The sequence below is a fragment of the Lithobates pipiens genome, unplaced genomic scaffold (genome assembly GCF_037356315.1).
Source record: "Lithobates pipiens isolate NorthernLeopardFrog02 unplaced genomic scaffold, aLitPip1_a1.2 Scaffold_19, whole genome shotgun sequence".
Taxonomy (NCBI): domain Eukaryota; kingdom Metazoa; phylum Chordata; class Amphibia; order Anura; family Ranidae; genus Lithobates; species Lithobates pipiens.
In genome coordinates this window covers 41,644,074-41,663,292 of record NW_027507764.1, presented here as the reverse complement: position 1 = coordinate 41,663,292, position 19,219 = coordinate 41,644,074, and the positions used below count along the sequence as shown (strand labels likewise).

General features: G+C 46.8%; 1 protein-coding gene across 2 annotated transcripts in view; it reads right to left on the bottom strand.

Annotated features, from left to right (window-relative positions):
* CRHR2 (corticotropin releasing hormone receptor 2) overlaps positions 1–19,219 on the bottom strand; it is a 543,313-nt gene that overhangs the window by 77,251 nt on the left and 446,843 nt on the right. For both annotated transcript variants that reach the window (XM_077490673.1, XM_077490674.1), the window contains one exon: positions 10,763–10,880. In XM_077490673.1, coding sequence (XP_077346799.1) covers positions 10,763–10,880 — 118 coding nt within the window. The remainder of the gene's footprint in view (positions 1–10,762; positions 10,881–19,219) is intronic.

Genomic DNA, 19,219 nt, shown 5'->3' with positions numbered 1-19,219 from the left:
CAAAAAAAAAACAAACGCAAAATTAAAAATAAACTACAACATTATTAACAATACCAATGCAGATATTATAATTATTATTATTATTATTATTATTATTATTATTATTATTAATAATAATAATAATAATAATAATAATAATAATAATAATAATAATAACTTTTAATTCTAATATCACCTACCAAGAAATGGCTACAAAATTACCCTGCTTAAAATAAAACCTGTCTATTTGACTACAAAAAAAAAGCAAAATTAAAAATAAACTACAACATTATTATCAATACCAATGCAGATATTATTATTATTAATAATAATATTAATAATAATAACTTTTAATTCCAATATCATCTACGAAGAAATAGCTACAAAATTCCCCTGCTTAAAATAAAACCTCTATATTGGACTACAAAAAAAAAAAGCAACATTAAAAATAAACTACAACATTATTATCAATACCAATGCAGATATTATTATTATTTTTATTATTATTATTATTAGTAATAATAATAATAATAATAATTTTAATTCTAATATCATCTACCAAGAAATGGCTACAAATTTTCTAGTGTCTGCACACAGGGGGACACTAGAGGGAGAACGCACACACACACACACACACACACATACACACACACACAGGGGGGGACACTGGAGGGAGAACGCACACACACACACACACACGGGGGGGGGGGACACTGGAGGGAGAACACACACGGGGGGGGGGGGCACTGGAGGGAGAAGGCACACACAGGGGGACACTGGAGGGAGAAGGCACACACACAGGGGGACACTGGAGGGAGAAGGCACACACACAGGGGGACACTGGAGGGAGAAGGCACACACACAGGGGGACACTGGAGGGAGAAGGCACACACACAGAGGGACACTGGAGGGAGAAGGCACACACACAGGGGGACACTGGAGGGAGAATGCACACACACAGGGGGACACTGGAGGGAGAATGCACACACACATTCTCCCTCCAGTGTCCCCCCCTGTGTGTGTGCATTCTCCCTCCAGTGTCCCCATGTGTGTGTGCATTCTCCCTCCAGTGTCCCCATGTGTGTGTGCATTCTCCCTCCAGTGTCCCCCTGTGTGTGTGCATTCTCCCTCCACTGTCCCCCTGTGTGAGTGCCTTCTCCCTCCAGTGTCCCTCTGTGTGTGTGCCTTCTCCCTCCAGTGTCCCCCTGTGTGTGTGCCTTCTCCCTCCAGTGTCCCCCTGTGTGTGTGCCATCTCCCTCCAGTGTCCCCCTGTGTGTGTGCCTTCTCCCTCCAGTGTCCCCCTGTGTGTGTGCCTTCTTTCTCCAGTGTCCCCGTGTGTGTGCCTTCTCCCTCCAGTGTCCCCATTTGTGTGTGCCTTCTCCCTCCAGTGTCCCCCTGTGTGTGCCTTCTCCCTCCAGTGTCCCCCTGTGTGTGTGCCTTCTTTCTCCAGTGTCCCCGTGTGTGTGCCTTCTCCCTCCAGTGTCCCCATGTGTGTGTGTGCGTTTTCCCTCCAGTGTCCCCCCCTGTGTGTGTGTGTGTGCTTTCTCCCTCCAGTGTCCCCCCCTGTGTGTGTGTGTGTGCTTTCTCCCTCCAGTGTCCCCCCCCCCCCCCTCCGTGTGTGTGCACGTTCTCCCTCCAGTGCCCTCCCCTGTGTGTGTGTTTGCGTTCTCCCTCCAGTGTCCCCCCTGTGTGTGTGTGCGCGTTCTCCCTCCAGTGTCCCCCCCGTGTGTGTGTGTGTGTGCGTTCTCCCTCCAGTGTCCCCCCTGTGTGTGTGTTTGCGTTCTCCCTCCAGTGTCCCCCCTGTGTGTGTGTGCGCGTTCTCCCTCCAGTGTCCCCCCCGTGTGTGTGTGTGTGCGTTCTCCCTCCAGTGTCCCCCCCTGTGTGTGTGTGTGTGCGTTCTCCCTCTGGTGTCCCCGTGTGTGTGTGTGCGTTCTCCCTCTAGTGTCCCCCTGTGTGTATGTTCTCTCTCCAGTCTCTCCCTGTGCCGGTTTGGCTTAAGTGTGGAGACCAAGGGGGCCCCATGATCTTCTATTGCCCGAGGGCCCCATGAGTTGTCAGTCCGCCCCTGGTCACAGTACATGTTGGCATTGATGGTTCCCTCAATGAACTGTAGCTCCCCAGTGCCGGCAGCACTCATGTAGCCCCAGACCATGACACTCCCACCACCATGCTTGACTGTAGGCGAGACACACTTGTCTTTGTACTCCTCACCACACACGCTTGTCACCATCTGAACCAAATAAGTTTATCTTGGTCTCATCACACCACAGGACATGGTTCCAGTAATCCATGTCCTTAGTCTGCTTGTCTTCAGCAAACTGTTTGCGGACTTTCTTGTGCATCATCTTTAGAAGAGGCTTCCTTCTGGGACAACAGCCATGCAGACCAATTTGATGCAGTGTGCGGCGTATGGTCTGAGCACTGACAGGCTGACCTCCCACCCCTTCAACCTCTGCAGCAATGCTGGCAGCACTCATATGTCTATTTCCCAATGACAACCTCTGGATATGATGCTGAGCACGTGCACTCAACTTCTTTGGTTGACCATGGTGAGGCCTGTTCTGAGTGGTTCACCATCACTGGCCTAGGCCATCTTTATGTAGAGCAAAAATTCTTTTTTTCAGATCCTCAGAGAGTTCTTTGCCATGAGGTGCCATGTTGAACTTCCAGTGCCCAGTATGAGAGAGTGAGAGCGATAACACCAAATTTAACACACCTGCTCCCCAATCACGCCTGAGATCTTGTAACACTAATGCCCTGTACACACGGTTGGAAATTCCGACGGAAAAGGTCAGATCGGATTATATTGTCGGAAAATCCGATCGTGTGTGGGCTCTATCGGACTTTTTCCCTCGGAAATTTTGACGGAAAAAATTTGAAAGCAGGATCAGACTTTTTCCGATCGTTTGTAGAGAATTCCGATGGACAAAGTGCCACGCATGCTCAGATCAAATTACGAGACCGAAGCTATTGGCTACTAGCCTCTACGTAGTCCCGTCATACGCAACGAACGTCACCACGTTCCGAATGATCAGATTTTCCGACAACTTTGTCTGACTGTGTGTATGGGGCATAACACCAACGGCTGGTCGGTAAGTTGAGCTGGGAATTTTCTTTGGTTTTGTTTGACATGCGTCGTCCTTACATGTGCTCCTTGCTTGCAAATGCCAGTTATAGGAGGGGGCAGTGGCCATCAGCCTCAAACGAATGCAGCCATTACATTTAAGGTCTGGTAAGCTGCAATATTTGAAATTTTCGGTTTTTGGTTTAATACTACTTTGAACTTATTTTTTAGCCCTATATCCCGGGATGGGCTGATTATTTAGTGTTTTATCACTTGTCCTTTTACCCAAAACTCAAATACAAGAAACCAGTTAATAGTTACATAGTTGGTGAGGTTGAAAAAAGACACAAGTCCATCAAGTCCAACCTATGTGTGTGATTATATGTCAGGTGCTTAGCTAATAGTTTTTTTAAACTATCGATGTCCCCCGCTGAGACCACCGCCTGTGGAAGGGAATTCCACATCCTTGCCGCTCTTACAGTAAAGAACCCTCTACATAGTTTAAGGTTACCGTATATACTCGAGTATAAGCCGAGATTTTCAGCCTCTTTTTTGAGGCTGAAAGTGCCCCCCTCGGCTTATACTCGAGTCATCGCTGTCTGCCTGCTCGATCAGCGTGTCGAGCAGACAGACAGCGGCCATTCTATTCTAATTCAAAAGCCGCGCCTCCGGCTCCGCCTTCGCCTGTGATAGGCGGAACACTGAATTTCCCAGCAGCCTGTGTTCCGCCTATCACGGACATCCGCTCATCCTCGTACTACGGACGAGGATGAAAGGATGGCCGTGATAGGCGGAACACAGACTGCTGGGAAATTGTGTTCCGCCTATCACAGACAGGGAGGCGCGGCATTTGAACAGGAAAATGGGCGCCGACGAAGAGCGGTGATCCTGGGACGGGACCGGACGGAGGCTCGGCTCGGGACGGGACGGGACCAGACGGAGTCTCGGGACGGGACGGGACCGGACCGGACGGAGGCTCGGCTCGGGACGGGACGGGACCGGACGGAGGCTCGGGACCGGACGGAGGCTGGGGACACAGGTAGGCTGGACACACAAGGCCACACACACACACACACACACACACACACACACACACACACACACACATGGATGGACACACACACAGGGATGGATGGATGGATGGATGGATGGACGGACACACACACAGGGATGGATGGATGGATGGACACACACACACACACAGGGATGGATGGATGGATGGATGGACACACACACACACAGGGATGGATGGATGGATGGATGGACACACACACACACAGGGATGGATGGATGGATGGACACACACACACACAGGGATGGATGGATGGATGGACACACACACAGGGATGGACAGGCATATCTCACCCTCGGCTTATACACGAGTCAATAGGTTTCCCAGTTTTTTGGGGGTAAATTGGGGGCCTCGGCTTATACTCGGGTCGGCCTATACTCGAGTATATACGGTAAACCTCTTTTCTTCAAATTTTAATGAGTGGCCTCAAGTCTTGTTAAACTCCCTTCCCCGAAAACTTATTATCCCTATTGTGGGGCCACCAGTACGGTATTTGTATATTGAAATCATATCCCCTCTTAAGCGTCTCTTCTCCAGAGAGAATAAGTTCAGTGTTCGCAACCTTTCCTCATAACTAATATCCTCCAGACCCTTTATTAGCTTATGCCGTGTACACACGACCAGACTTTCTGGGAGACTAGGTCCGACTGTCTTCCCAACGGACTTTTCAGCGGAGTTCCGACTAACTTTCTGAATGAACGGACTTGGACACACACAATCGCACCAAAGTCCGACGGATTTGAACGTGATGACGTAAGACTGGACTAGAATAAGGGAGTTCATAGCCAGTAGCCAATAGCTGCCCTAGCGTCGGTTTTCGTCCGTCGGACCAGCATAGAGACAAAAGGACTCGAGTCCATCGGAAAGATTTGAAACATGTTCTAAATCTAAAGTCTGTCTGATTTTTTGACAGTAAAGGTCAGATGAAGCCCACACACGATCGAATTGTCCGAAGGATTCGTTCCGTTGGACCTTTGCTGTCGAAAAGTCCGGCCGTGTGTACACGGTATTTGTTGCCCTTCTTTGTACTCGCCCCATTTCCAGTACATCCTTCCTGAGGACTGGTGCCCAGAACTGGACAGCATACTCCAGGTGCGGCCGGACCAGAGTCTCGTTAAATGGGAGAATTATCGTTCTACCTCTGATCCCCTTTTTAATGCCAATATTCTTTCCTTTCCACCAAACTAACTTCTGAGTCCAGACCCTTTATTAGCTTTGTTGCCCTTCTTTGTAGTCGCTCCATTTCCAGTACATCCTTCCTGAGGACTGGTTCCCAGAACTGGACGGCATACTCCAGGTGCGGCCGGACCAGAGTCTTGTAGAGCGGGAGAATTATCGTTTTATCTCTGGAGTTGATCCCCTTTTTAATGCCAATATTCTTTCCTTTGCACCAAACCAATTTCTTTTTGTAAGGACCATTATCAATTCTTTGTTCTTTATATATTCTATCATACGAACAAAAGCCACATATGAGCCCACCAATGTTGGAGATGCATGCATCAGAAGTGCAGAGAAATGTATTGTTGAACAAACCCCACGCTGATTCAGTAAGTAGAGGTGACTAAGACGAAGACTGAAGGCTCAGAATAATGAGGATTACAGAAATGATGGATCTGACCTCAGGTGTACAACACAAAAGACATCCATTTATCAGGCCTTTGAAAGATTTTGTTCAAGGCCATATGAGGTCTATTAAGTAGAGAAAAGAAAACTTGTTCAGGCAAAGCAGAAATCTATAAAAGATAAATGCCTTGTGGAAACTATAAGAGAGTCCATGCCATATGCCACACATTTCAATTAAGACTTCACAGTGACATCATTGCCACGTGCTACATTGATTGGCCAAAAGCTGGTGGAAACCCAATCATCAGACCTATATCACAGCCTTTCTCAACCTTTTCAACAAAGAGGAACCCTTGTAATGTCTTTCTGGTCTCAAGGATCCCTTGCTAAAATTATATATCTACAACTCATGATACATTAGTGCAGGGCCGGATTAAGAGCATCATGTGCTTGGTGCTGAGACTTTTGGTGGACCTTTTACTGGGCACCCTTCTGCTTTCTAAGAGCCTGTGCTGGCATGCACCCAAACTCAAAAGGGCACAACCACACAGGCATAACACTAGGGAAGCCTGGCATTTGATTTGCAAAGTTTCTGTAAGGACCATGCAACAGCGTGCACTCTGAGCTGAAATAGTGCAGCTGCGCAGGCCTAACACTATGGAAGCCCCAGACTTCTGTAAGAGCCCTGCATTGGCGTGCCCCAGGCTTCTGTTAGGACTCCTGCTCATGCAGTGCCCATTATCAATCCCACCACCCTGCCCAGGCGGTGCATGTGGAATGCAGGGCCCATCAAGGGAGATCTCTTCCCGTTGGCCCATTTCTTTCCATGGGCAGCCTGTCCTTTTTGGGTGGCTGGGCCTATATTAAAGTAGGGGCCTGGAGCTGCAGCTCCAATAGCCCCTACGTTAATCCAGCCCTGCATTAGTGCGATGGTCAGTGGGAACAATGCTCCTCACACTTGTGGTCATTGGAAAGAATTACCCCTTACTGAAACCAAACAGATCATTGGTGTCAATGTGAACTTGTCGTGCTGCTCATTGCTCAAGGAACCCCTATCAACCTCTGAAAATGTGCACCGCAATAGTCCCTTTGCTCTCTCCCCTTTGTTGACATTTCTGGTTGACCAGATTTTTCAAAAAATGTACCCTAACAACCTCTGGAGGAACCCTGGTTGAGCAACCATGCTATGTGAGCTTGTTGGGCATCCCATTCCCAAAAACACTGACATTAATAGACAGTTGGGTACTCTTTACAGCTAAAAAACAGCCCCCCCCCTTTTCTGGGAAGACTTTCCACAAGATTTCGAAACGTGTCCGCGGGAATTTGTTCCCATTCAACCAAAGGAACATTTGTGGGGTCAGGTATTGATGTTGGATGAGAAGACCTGGATCACAATCAGAGTTGTACCTCATCGCAAAGGTGTTCGGTAGGTTTGAGGTCAGAGCTCTGAGCAGGACACTTGAGATTCTCCACACCAAACTCATCAGACCATGTTTTTATGATGCTGGCTTTGTACACAGGGGCACAGTCATGTGTTTTTTTGAGGGTGTCTGTGGGGAATTTTTACTCATTTAGCCAAAAGAGCATTTGTGAGGTCGGGTACTCATGTTGGATAAGATGACCTAGCTCGGTGCACCAATTCATCCCAAAGGTGTTCAGTAGGCTTGAGGTCAGGGCTCTGTGCCGGCCACTTGAGTTTCTTCACACTAAACCCATGCCTTTGTGGAGCTGGCTTTGCACACAAGGGTTCAATCATGCCGGAACAGAAAAGGGCCTTCTCCAAACTGTTACCACAAGGTTGGAAGTGCACAATTATTTAAAATGTCTTTGTACACTGTAGGATTAAATCTCTACTCCAGGGAAAACAAAAGACCTCCCTTGCATTGGGGCTGCTCTTTCATGTCTTGGGTATCGGAAAAGGTACCTGGTCCTACACCCTGTAGGCTCCCTAGAGCAGTCACAGGTCCTCTGATGTCATCAAGTACAATGCAGAATCCATAGCCCTGCAATTGACTTGAGGACACCAAGGGACAGTCCACTGCTGGAGCATAGCGTTGAGGAGAGTGCCGAATAACAGTGGTAGTGGAGATCAACCACACTCTAATGGAGGATTTTTCCTTTCCAATGAGGATAGACTTTAACATATATAGTATTTGGCCATGTACTAGAGGTAGGTATGATGGTTAGTTGAACACAAACCTTTGGCTGTAGGGTGTTTATTGCAATAAAGGCAATAGTTCCCCAAACACCTCCTGCTCTCTGTGGTGCAGCCATTTGCCATGGTCGAGGGCTCCCTGGAGGAATGGGAGAGCCTGGAATCCACTGTGGGTGGTGCCAGCAGGGAAGGGGTGGGGACCCTTCTATGAGCTTGCTTTAACCCTTTGAATAACAGGACGTTTATAAACATACCTTGGCAGACAAGGGGTTAATCAACCAATCGTGTGCTAAGAAAAAAAATAGGAGCAGAAAGCAGGGCAAAATGAGATCATTACTGTTCTGCTTCTCCTTTCACTGTCCAGTCCTAGGCTGGGGGCATGTCCAGGATGACCCGAGATCAGAGGAATTGGGCTGAATGATGCTGGTCATCAAACTGAGGACATCTAGTGGCAGAAAAAAAAGTGCAATCTCTGGATTGAAGAATATTGCAGTAAAAGCTTTTTTTTTTTTTTTATCTTGAAACATTCTACATTTTAGAGTTGTCACCAGGATAAGAAGTGAGGGGAAAACATTCAATGGGGACAAATATTTTAGTGACAACTAAGCTAGGAATTCCTCTCACTTTGGGGAGATTCCTTCTCATTTTCTGTAATGTCTCCAAGAGAGGGAGGAAGTGAAAGGAAATCTCTCCAGCAGGACACAGACAACAGAAAATAACCTAATGGGTTATATTCATCCACTCATCCAACCAGTGGCGTCGCTAGAGGGTGGCTTTTGGGGCTATAGCCCCGAATTTGGGGCCCATAGCACCAAATCTCTGCAGGGATCCCCAAGGGGAGGGGAGGTTCTCTGGGGACCCTGATGCAAGGGGGAGGCTCTCTGGGGACCCTGATTTTAAGGGGGAGGCTCTCTGGGGACCCTGATTTTAAGGGGGAGGCTCTCTGGGGACCCTGATTTTAAGGGGGAGGCTCTCTGGGGACCCTGATTTTAAGGGGGAGGCTCTCTGGGGACCCTGATTATAAGGGGGGCTCTCTGGGGACCCTGATTTTAAGGGGGAGGCTCTCTGGGGACCCTGATTTTAAGGGGGCTCTCTGGGGGACCCTGATTTTAAGGGAGAGGCTCTCTGGGGACCCTGATGCAAGGGGGAGGCTCTCTGGGGACCCTGATTTAGGGGGGGGCTCTCTGGGGACCCTAATTCTAAGGGGGGGCTCTCTGTGGACCATGACTTTAAGGGGGAGGCTCTCTGGGGACCCTGATTTTAAGGGGGAGGCTCTCTGGGGACCCTGATTTTAAGGGGGAGGCTCTCTGGGGACCCTGATTTTAAAGGGGGCTCTCTAGGGACCCTGATTTTAAGGGGGAGGCTCTCTGGGGACCCTGATTTAAGGGGGGCTCTCTGGGGACCCTAATGTAAGGAGGCTCTCTGGGAACCCTGATGCAAGGGGGAGGCTCTCTGGGGACTCTGATGTAAGGAGGAGGCTCTCTGGAGACCCTAATGTAAGGGGGGCTCTCTGGGGACCCTGATTCTAAGGGGGGCTCTCTGTGGACCATGACTTTAAGGGGGAGGCTCTCTGGGGACCCTGATGTAAGGGGCAAGCTCTCTGGGGACCCTGATTTAAGAAGGAGGCTCCCTGGGGACCCTGATTTTAAGGGGGAGGCTCTCTGGGGACCCTGATTTTAAGAGGGAGGCTCTCTGGGGACCCTGATTTTAAGGGGGAGGCTCACTGGGGACCCTGACTTTAAGGGGGAGGCTCACTGGGGACCCTGACTTTAAGGGGGAGGCTCACTGGGGACCCTGACTTTAAGGGGGAGGCACTCTGGGGACCCTGATGTAAGGGGGAGGCACTCTGGGGAACCTGATGTAAGGGGGAGGCACTCTGGGGAACCTGATGTAAGGGGGAGGCTCTCTGGGGACCCTGATTTAAGAAGGAGGCTATCTGGGGACCCTGATTTTAAGGGGGAGGCTCTCTTGGGACCCTGATTTAAGGGGGAGGCTCTCTGGGGACCCTGATTTAAGGGGGCAGCTCTCTGGGGACCCTAGTATAAGGGGGGCTCTCTGGGAACCCTGATGTAAGGGGGGGCTCTTTGGGGACCCTGATGTAGGTGGGGGGCTCTCTGGGGATATATACACACACACACACACATATATTACAGTATATACATGTGTATGCCCACCCAAGCGTATAACTTTATTTGCTACGCTGCTATGGGCTCCAGCCCCAGATCTGTTGTAGACCTAGCAATTCTCTCTGCTCTGCAAAAGAAGACAGCCATCAAAACAGGCAGTCTGCCAAGAATCACAACATTCTTTAGCAGTGGAACTTAAAGTATAAACATTCTAAGGATTTATCAATTAGATCAAAGGAATACACTTTGGTGTGTAAATGAGGGAAGTTTAACCACTTAAACACTAAACCTTTTTCTGACATTTGTTGGTTTCAAGTTAAAATAAAACATTTTTGCTAGAAAATTACTTAGAACTCCCAAACATTATATATATATATATATATATATATACACATACATACATATACATTTTTTTTTTTTTTTTTGCAGAGACCTTAGAGAATAAAATGGTGGTTGTTGCAATATTTTATGTCACACTGTATTTGCGCAGCAGTCGTTCAAATGCAATATTTTGGAAAAAAATTACACTTTAATGAATTAAAAAAAAAAAAAACTAACCAGTAAAATTAGCCCAATTTTTTTTGTATAATGTGAAAGCTTTTACGCCGCGAGAATCGTGATCTTTTTATTCTAAGCAAAAAAAATCGTGATTCTCATTTTGGCCAGAATCGTGAAGCTCTACCTCCTTCCAAAAGCTAACAAAAAGTTTTAGGTTTACATATAGTTGAGTTGATTTATTGTTATATCGCTTTGTCCATGGCAGTCCAATGCAATGACAGTTTCCGTACACAGAATGGTCATACCTCATTTTTCTCATGAATGTTATGGTCAATCATCTGAAGGAGGAACCACATGATATTCCGGAGGATAAAGGTTGTGATTAAGTTCCAATGAATAATGTTCCGAAGGCATCTTATACTCCTGGAAACAATAAAGACGTAGTTCAGATAAAGCAGAAATTATACTTTTATAGCATTGGAAACAGGGGCGGACTGACCATTGGGGCACTCGGGCACTGCCCGAGGGCCCCATGCCACTAGGGGGCCCCATCGGGGTTGCCAGCCTCAATAAAACCAGGGACAGTATGCATCTGTGTGTGTATACTGTATGTGTGTGTGTGCGTGTATACTGTGTGGCCCCATAATCTCCTATTGCCCGAGGGCCCCATAATCTTCTATTGACCAGGGCCCCATAATCTCCTATTGCCCGGGGGCCCCATAATCTTCTATTGACCAGGGCCCCATAATCTCCTATTGCCCGAGGGCCCCATAATCTTCTATTGACCAGGGCCCCATAATCTCCTATTGCCCGAGGGCCCCATAATCTTCTATTGACCAGGGCCCCATAATCTCCTATTCCCCGGGGGCCCCATAATCTTCTATTGACCAGGGCCCCATAATCTCCTATTGCCCGAGGGCCCCATAATCTTCTATTGACCAGGGCCCCATAATCTCCTATTGCCCGAGGGCCCCATAATCTTCTATTGACCAGGGCCCCATAATCTCCTATTGCCCGGGGGCCCCATAATCTTCTATTGACCAGGGCCCCATAATCTCCTATTGCCCGGGGGCCCCATAATCTCCTATTGCCCGAGGGCCCCATGAGTTGTCAGTCCGCCCCGATTGGAAACATGAAAGCAATAGTGGCTGGTGGAAGGTTAGAACACATCGACATTCATAGAATAATCAAACAACAAAAGCTGTAATAAACCCCAAACCAAAAACGTATTATATTGCAGCATGCGGTGGCTGCATTCGTTTTCTTTTTTTTTTGTCTTTTTTCCCCCTAAGTTTTCACCTGATGATCTGGCCAGTAACACACCTCCTGTATTAGAGCGCACCCCCCACTCTGGATGAAGGAGCACAGGGGACAGATTACGACAACAGTATTGCCAGTCTGGTGGGAGGGGAGTGTAAAGCCGCGTACACACGAACGGACTTTTCCATAGTTCCTGAAGGGATTAGTGTGTGGGCTAATCCGATCGTTTTTCAAAAAAAAAAATCTGACGGACCTAGAAATAGAACATTTTTCAAATCTGTCCGACTGACTCAACTCCGACGGACTAAAATCGGGAAAACCGTTCGTCTGCGTGCTGGTCTGACAGACCAACTACGACGCAAGGGAAGCTATTGGCTACTGGCTATTGAGCTTCCTTGTTTAGTCCCGTTTATGTCATCACGTTCAAAACTAACGGCCAAGTCTGTTCGTTTCGGAAAGTCCGTCGGAACTCCGCCGAAAAAACCTAGTGTGCCGGAAAGTCCGGTCGTGTGTACGCGGCATTAGAAGATTTAAAGTGGTTGGAAATCCTTACATATACCCAATGAAGTGATTGGCCTCAGGTAGACATGTGCAGAATGAAAAAATGTGTTTAGTTTCGGATAGATTCGTTGTTACTAATTATGTTTTGTTGATTCTTTTCGGAATTTGTTTAATTTTATTTAGTTAGTCATTTTCTAACCAATTCACAAATTTTCAGAACGATTCGGATTCGCATGTTGTTAATGATTAACCGCCTGCCGACCGGCGCACACAGATATACGTCGGCAGAATGGCACAGGCAGGCAAATGGGCGTGCAGGTACGTCCCTTTAAATTTGCCGCCTATTGCACTGATCGCTGTATAAATGACCATGGTCCCAAAATAGTGTCAAAAGTGTCCGATGTGTCCGCCATAATGTCACAGTCACGATAAAAATCGCATGTCGCTATTACTAATAATAAAAAAAAATTATAATAAAAATGCCATAAAACTATCCCCTATTTTGTAGATGTTATAACTTTTGCGCAAACCAATCAATATACGCTTATTGCGTTTTTTTTTTTAACCAAAAATATGTAGAAGAATACGTATATCTAAACTGAGAAAAAAAATGAGTTTTTTTTTATAAATTTTTGGGGGATATTTATTAGAGCAAAAAAATTCGTTTTTTTTTTCAAAATTGTCTGTCTTTTTTTGTTTATACCGCAAAAAAATAAAAACCGCAGGGGGGATCAAATAGCACCAAAAGAAAGCTCTATTTGTGGGAAAAAAATGACGTCAATTCTGTTTGGGAGCCACGTCGCACGATCGCGCAATTGTCAGTTAAAGCGACGCAGTGCCGAATCGCAAATATTGCTCTGGTCAGAAAGGGGGGTAAAATCTTCCGGGGCTGAAGGGGGGTTAAGAATTAACGACACCGCAAGCAAGACATTTTTCTCGCGTTTCATAAAAGCGTGCAAAATCACATAATTGCATGCACAATCACTAAAGAGTGAATGTAGCTTAAGGGCCAGTTTACACCATCGAAACGCGGTCCGGATGCGTTCCAGGTGCTTTTCTGCATGCGCGTTTTTGGTGCGTTTTTGATGCAGTCCAGTGCTCCCCCCCCTCTTTTTTTTCTTAACCTTAAATAAGGACAAGTGTGTTGCAGTGTGTTTTTGGTGCATTTAGGTGCATTCTGGTGCATTTCTGATGCGTTTTACAGCGTTCTACTTTTTTTTTCTGGAACTGGAATGCACTGGAACCGACCGCACTGGTGCGAACTATGCCACTGAAAACCATATAACCTACTTTCCATGCATTTTTGATGCAGAAAATAAAACGCACTGGACTGCATGTGGTGTCCATGTGGCCCTTAAAGTGTAAAAACTTTTTTCTAGTTTTGGACGGATTGGGGGATGTGGGACCATCTGTCAGGTTTTTATTACTTTTGAAGGGCCCGCCAGGCTGCTCACTGGCACGATCTGTGATCGGTTTGTGACCACCACCAGACACAGCAGATCGCAGAGCCGGGGTACAGGGCAGCTGTGATTAGTCCTGCACCATGTGATTGCTGAAGCTGATCACAGAGATCACAATGTAAGCACAGGCTGCTGGCTGCAAGAGGAGAGAGATAGTGGGGGTGATTTACTAAAACTGGAGAGTGCAAAATCTGGTGCAGCTCTGCATAGAAACCAATCCGCTTCCAGGTTTTATTGTCAAAGCTTAATTGAACAAGCTGAAGTTAAAAGCGGATTGGCTGCCATACACAGCTGCACCAGAGTTTGCACTCTCCAGTTTTAGTAAATCAAACCTACTATCGCTCTCCTCTTGTAGCCAGCAGCCTGTGCTTACATTATGATCACTGTGATCAGCTGGTCATCAGAATTGATACATTTTCAAATATAGACTATATTGCCAAAATTATTGGGACACCTGCCTTTACACGCACATGAACTTTAATGGCATCCCAGTCTTAGTCCATAAGGTTCAATATTGAGTTGGCCCACCCTTTGCAGATATAACAGCTTCAACTCTTCTGGGAAGGCCGTCCACAAGGTTTAGGAGTGTGTCTATGGGAATGTTTGACCATTCTTCCAGAAGAGCATTTGTGAGGTCAGGTGCTGATGTTGGACGAGAATGCCTGGCTTGCAGTCTCCGCTCTAATTTATCCCAAAGGTGTATCGGGTTGAGGTCAGGACTCTGTGCAGGCTAGTCAAGTTCCTCCACCCCAAACTCGCTCATCCATGTCTTTATGGACCTTGCTTTGTGCACTGGTGCGCAGTCATGTTGGAACAGGAAGGGGCCATCCCCCAAACTATTCCCACAAAGTTGGGAGCATGAAATTGTCCAAAATGTCTTGGTATGCTGACGCCTTAAGAGTTCCCTTCACTGGAACTAAGGGGCATAACCAAACCCCTGAAAAACAGCCCCCACACCATAATCCCCCCTCCACCAAATGATTTGGACCAGTGCACAAAGCAATGTCCATAAAGACATGGATGAGCGAGTAGACAAAGAAAAACAGTTTTTTTATTTCAAATTTTTTGGTCTTTTTTATTTATGTAGCACAAAAATAAAAAACCCCAGCTGTGAATAAATACCACCAGAAGTAAGCTCTATATGTCTGATACAAATTGAATTTGGGTACAGTGTTGCATGACTGAGCAGTTGTCATTCAAAGTGTGACAATGCTAAAATCTGAAAAAATAACCTGGGCAGGAAGGGGGTGAAAGTGTCAATGGGGACCTTCATGGGAAAAAAAAAATCCTTGCCTTCTCCTCCCTCCTTCTCTCACTTTCGGATATTACTATTTATTAATGAATATATTTTTTGAATCTCCACAAGGTTTTTGAGCAGCACTTGTGTCTCTCACCTAGGAAACCGACAAACAAGTAGATAACCTCCTGCACTTGAGAGTGGACCCCAGAGGTGGCAGATAGTTACCCATATTTCCATCCCGGCTTTTGTGGATATACCTCGCCTTGCTTCCCTCCAGTGGCGGCTGTCCATTAGGGGTGCCCGACGTCAAGCGCTCTCTCCAGCTATGCGTTGCATGAATCCATCCACGCCCGCCACTACCACCGCCTATTCAGGCGTTCGGCCCCATTCCGGACACCTGAATTACAGCGGCGGGGGGGGGGGGGGGGAGTATTTTTGAAGCACCTGATTAGCGCCATAGGCTCTTATAAGCTTCAAAAAAGGTGGACTCATGGTGTAGAGCATTGCGCTACTAGCCCACCCGGGTGTTACAACAGAGAATGAATATTCGCTGTTGTTACACTGATCCTCAATCCGGACAATCAGTAGAAGGTCCGAGACCCGTTTTCTGATTGGCCGAAAAGAGAAGACTCACAATTGTCTCCCTCCCCCCCCCCCCCCCATGGAGAGCAGGGGAAGGAGGGAGGAAATGGAATTCAGAGCCAGGCGGGAGGAAACCCGAGGGAGAGTCGCCGCTGGCACTGCCCCTGGAAGAGAGCCGAAGCGCCGTTTACATGGGATGAGTCAGTACACCTGACCCGTCGGGCAGCTTGCCGAGACCAACCGGGGGGGGGGGGGGTTAGTGTTTTCTGCCCCCCCCCCAAAGAAAATACCGCAATTGCTTCCCTCTCATAACTGGGGAGGTCTGGATACAATGAAATCATGAACAAAACAGAGGGCGTGCCACCCTAGCGTATTATCCTCAGAAGCATATCTTTTATTGCTAATAAGTGGTAAATATACTCACAAACCCACAGGTGCATCAAAGCTTGTCAAATGATTACAACACCTCGAAGCATCACATCTCATACTGGGATGATGAAAGTCCACTAGGCCAACGCATTTTGAGGGGCTTCCCTCTTCTTCAGAGGGCTCTGAAGAAGAGGGAAGCCCAACGAAATGCGTCAGCCTATTGGACTTTTATCATACCCGTTATGAGATGTGATGCTTCGAGGTCTTGGAGATGTTGTAATAATTTGATGCACCTGTTGGATTTTGAGTATATTTACCACTTTTTAACAATAAAAGATATGCTCTAAGGATGGTGCACTAGGCTGGTGCGCCCTCTGTTTAGTATATGGTTTCACCTAGGAACCCCCCCCCCCCCCTGTGCAGGGCTCACCTAAGACCCAAAAGCCCGGCGAAGCCCTTCGGCATATCCGTGATGGCGCCAGACCAAGAAAGATAAAAGTGCAATAAAATTCATAAATGTTGATCTAAATAATTTAGAACAAAGACCAGCCACTCAAGCCAGAATCCATCAATACCATATGAACCTTCCAATCTTCCATGAGTCTTGTTCAACCCTTGTTGGCTACTTTGTTTCTTCAAGCATTGTGTTCTATGTAGAGCATAAAGCTCCGTGAACTGATCCAACTGAGCTTTCTCTCAACTCACTTTTTCCAAAAATGCTTTAATTGGGGTCATGAAGAACATTGACAGAAACTCATCATCCAATTTTTCCATCATCAAACAATCTGTATGCTCCATAACAGGTTAACCTTCCTTCTTATTGGCTCTCCCCGTTGGGATGGCCTCTAGGATATCTTTTTACCATATGAACAAACCTCAAATCCTTTAATACTATATGAATCCTCTTCCATGATTTTCGGCAGATAACTTGAACATAAGGCGTGGTCCTTGAAACGCGTAGCCAGCTGGCTTGAAAAAGAGGTGTGGGCCTCGAAACATGTAGCCATGCCCATCTACATCCAGTGACATCACTTCCGATATCGTCACTTGCAGTCCCCGCCTGCACTCCATCGATCCACACATGCTGCTTCCTATCCTGAGGCTCCCTGGTTACCCCAGCTACCACACTCCACCCCCGCAGTGGTGCGACTCAATCTCGTAATCGTGGATGCCTCCTTCTGCCAGCTGCAGATGCACCAATGACTGTTATGCACATGGTCACCTTCACACTGTGCCAATTATTGTGTGCAGTGTCCATCTCTCTACCTTGCTACACTTAGATTGGCGCCCTTTTGCTGTCTCTCTTATCCATTACAGGTGTCATCCAGACCATATCCAGTGCATCCACTGTGACAGCTCTTCTGGTGCCCTCCCAAGCTGGGAATCCCTTTGATAACCACGATAAGCACATTTAAGTTTACTTCATGTGAGTTTGGAAATTGTCTTTTTTTAAATAAATGTGTGAACACCTACTACACTTAGTCTGCGCTCTCTGCTCTTTTTGTCCGTTCACTGCCTAGAGATCTCTTCAGTCTCTCAGAAGTTCTACATTAAGTGTGCTTGATTGGATTCTTCAGTGGATCCTAAAGCCATACGATTTGTTCCTGAGGATTTGTACCATAATGCACCATACACAAACGGTCGGAAATTCCGACGGAAAAAGTCAGATCGGATTATGTTGTCAGAAAATCCGATCGTGTGTGAGCTTTTTTCCGTCGGAATTTCTGGAAAAAGTTTGAGAGCTGGATCTAAAATTTTCCGACAACAAAATCAGATCGGACTTTTTTCCGATCGCGTGTAGAGAAAGTGCCACGCATGCTCAGAAGAAAATTGGAGACAAAAGCTATTGGCTACTGGCCTCTATGTAGTCCCGTCGTACGTTTTGTACGTCACATCGTTCCGAACGATCGGATTTTCCGACAACTTTGTGCGGCCGTGTGTATGCAACACAAGTTTTGGCCAAAATCCGTCGGGAAAAATCCGATGGATTTTGTGGTCGGAATGTCTGACCGTGTGCATGGGGCATTTCTGTCCCCCTCTGTCCATGTAGTCTGTCCCAACTCAGTCTGCAACCATTGCTCCATATTGACATTTTATTGTATATGTTTATGCTTCTCTGAAATTTTACATTGTTTCAATATGTGTTTTCAAATCTGTTTTTTTTTGAACAAGCCAAAATCTTTCAATACTATATGAAACTTCCAATCTTCCATGAGACTTGCTTCAAACCTTCTTGGCTACTTTGTCTCTCTTAGCCCCTGTACACACGGTCGGACATTCCGACAACCAAATCCGTCGGATTTTGTCCGAAACTGTTGCATACACACAGTCGGACAGAACGTGATTACGTTATTTAGTTACGACGGGACTACGTTCAGGCTAGTAGTCAATAGCTTTGGTGTAGGAATTTGATCTGAGCATGCGTGGCACTTTGTCCGATCGGAATTCTCTACACATGATCGGAGTATGTCCGATTGGAGCATTTTGTCGGAAAATTTTACCAACAAGTTGGAAAACTTGGTCCGTCGGATACTCCGACGGAAACAGTCCGATGGAGACCACACACAGTCGGAATATCCGACAAAACTGTCCGATCGGACACATTCCGTCGGAATCTCTGACTGTGTGTACAAGGGCTGAGAATTGTGTCCAATGTCCACTATATGAAACTTCCGATCTTCCATGAGACTTGCTTCAAACCTTCTTGGCTACTTTGTCTCTCTGAGAATTGTGTCCAATTTAGAACAGAAGATCAAAGCTCTGTGAACAGTTCCAACTAGGCTCCCTCGGCTCACTCTTCTGAAAATGCCGTAAATGGGGTCATGAAGAACATTGAAAGAAACACATCATCCAATTTTTCCATCTTCAAGCAATCTACATGCTCCACTACAAGTCCTCCTTCTCTCTCGTTGGCTCTGCCAGTTGGGATACCCTTTTGGATCTCTATTTACTATATGAACATTGACAGAAACACATCATGCCAACCCTTGCTGATCTCCACCTATGTACAAAGTTCCAAGAGTCTCATTTAATTTGTGATAATGTTATTGCACCATTATGCCGCGTACACACGACCGGACTTTTTCGAGGGACTAGGTCCGACGGTCTTTCCGACGGAATTTCGGCAGATTTCCGACGGACTTTCCGAATGAACGGACTTGGCCACACACAATCACACCAAAGTCCATTTCGAACATGATGGCGTACGACCGAACGAGAATAAGTAAGTTCATAGCCAGTAGCCAATAGCTGCCCCAGCGTCGGTTTTTGTCCGTCCTTCTAGCACACACACGAACGGATTTCTCGGTCCGGCGGAGTTCCGGTGGCAAAGGTCCGATGGAGCCCACACA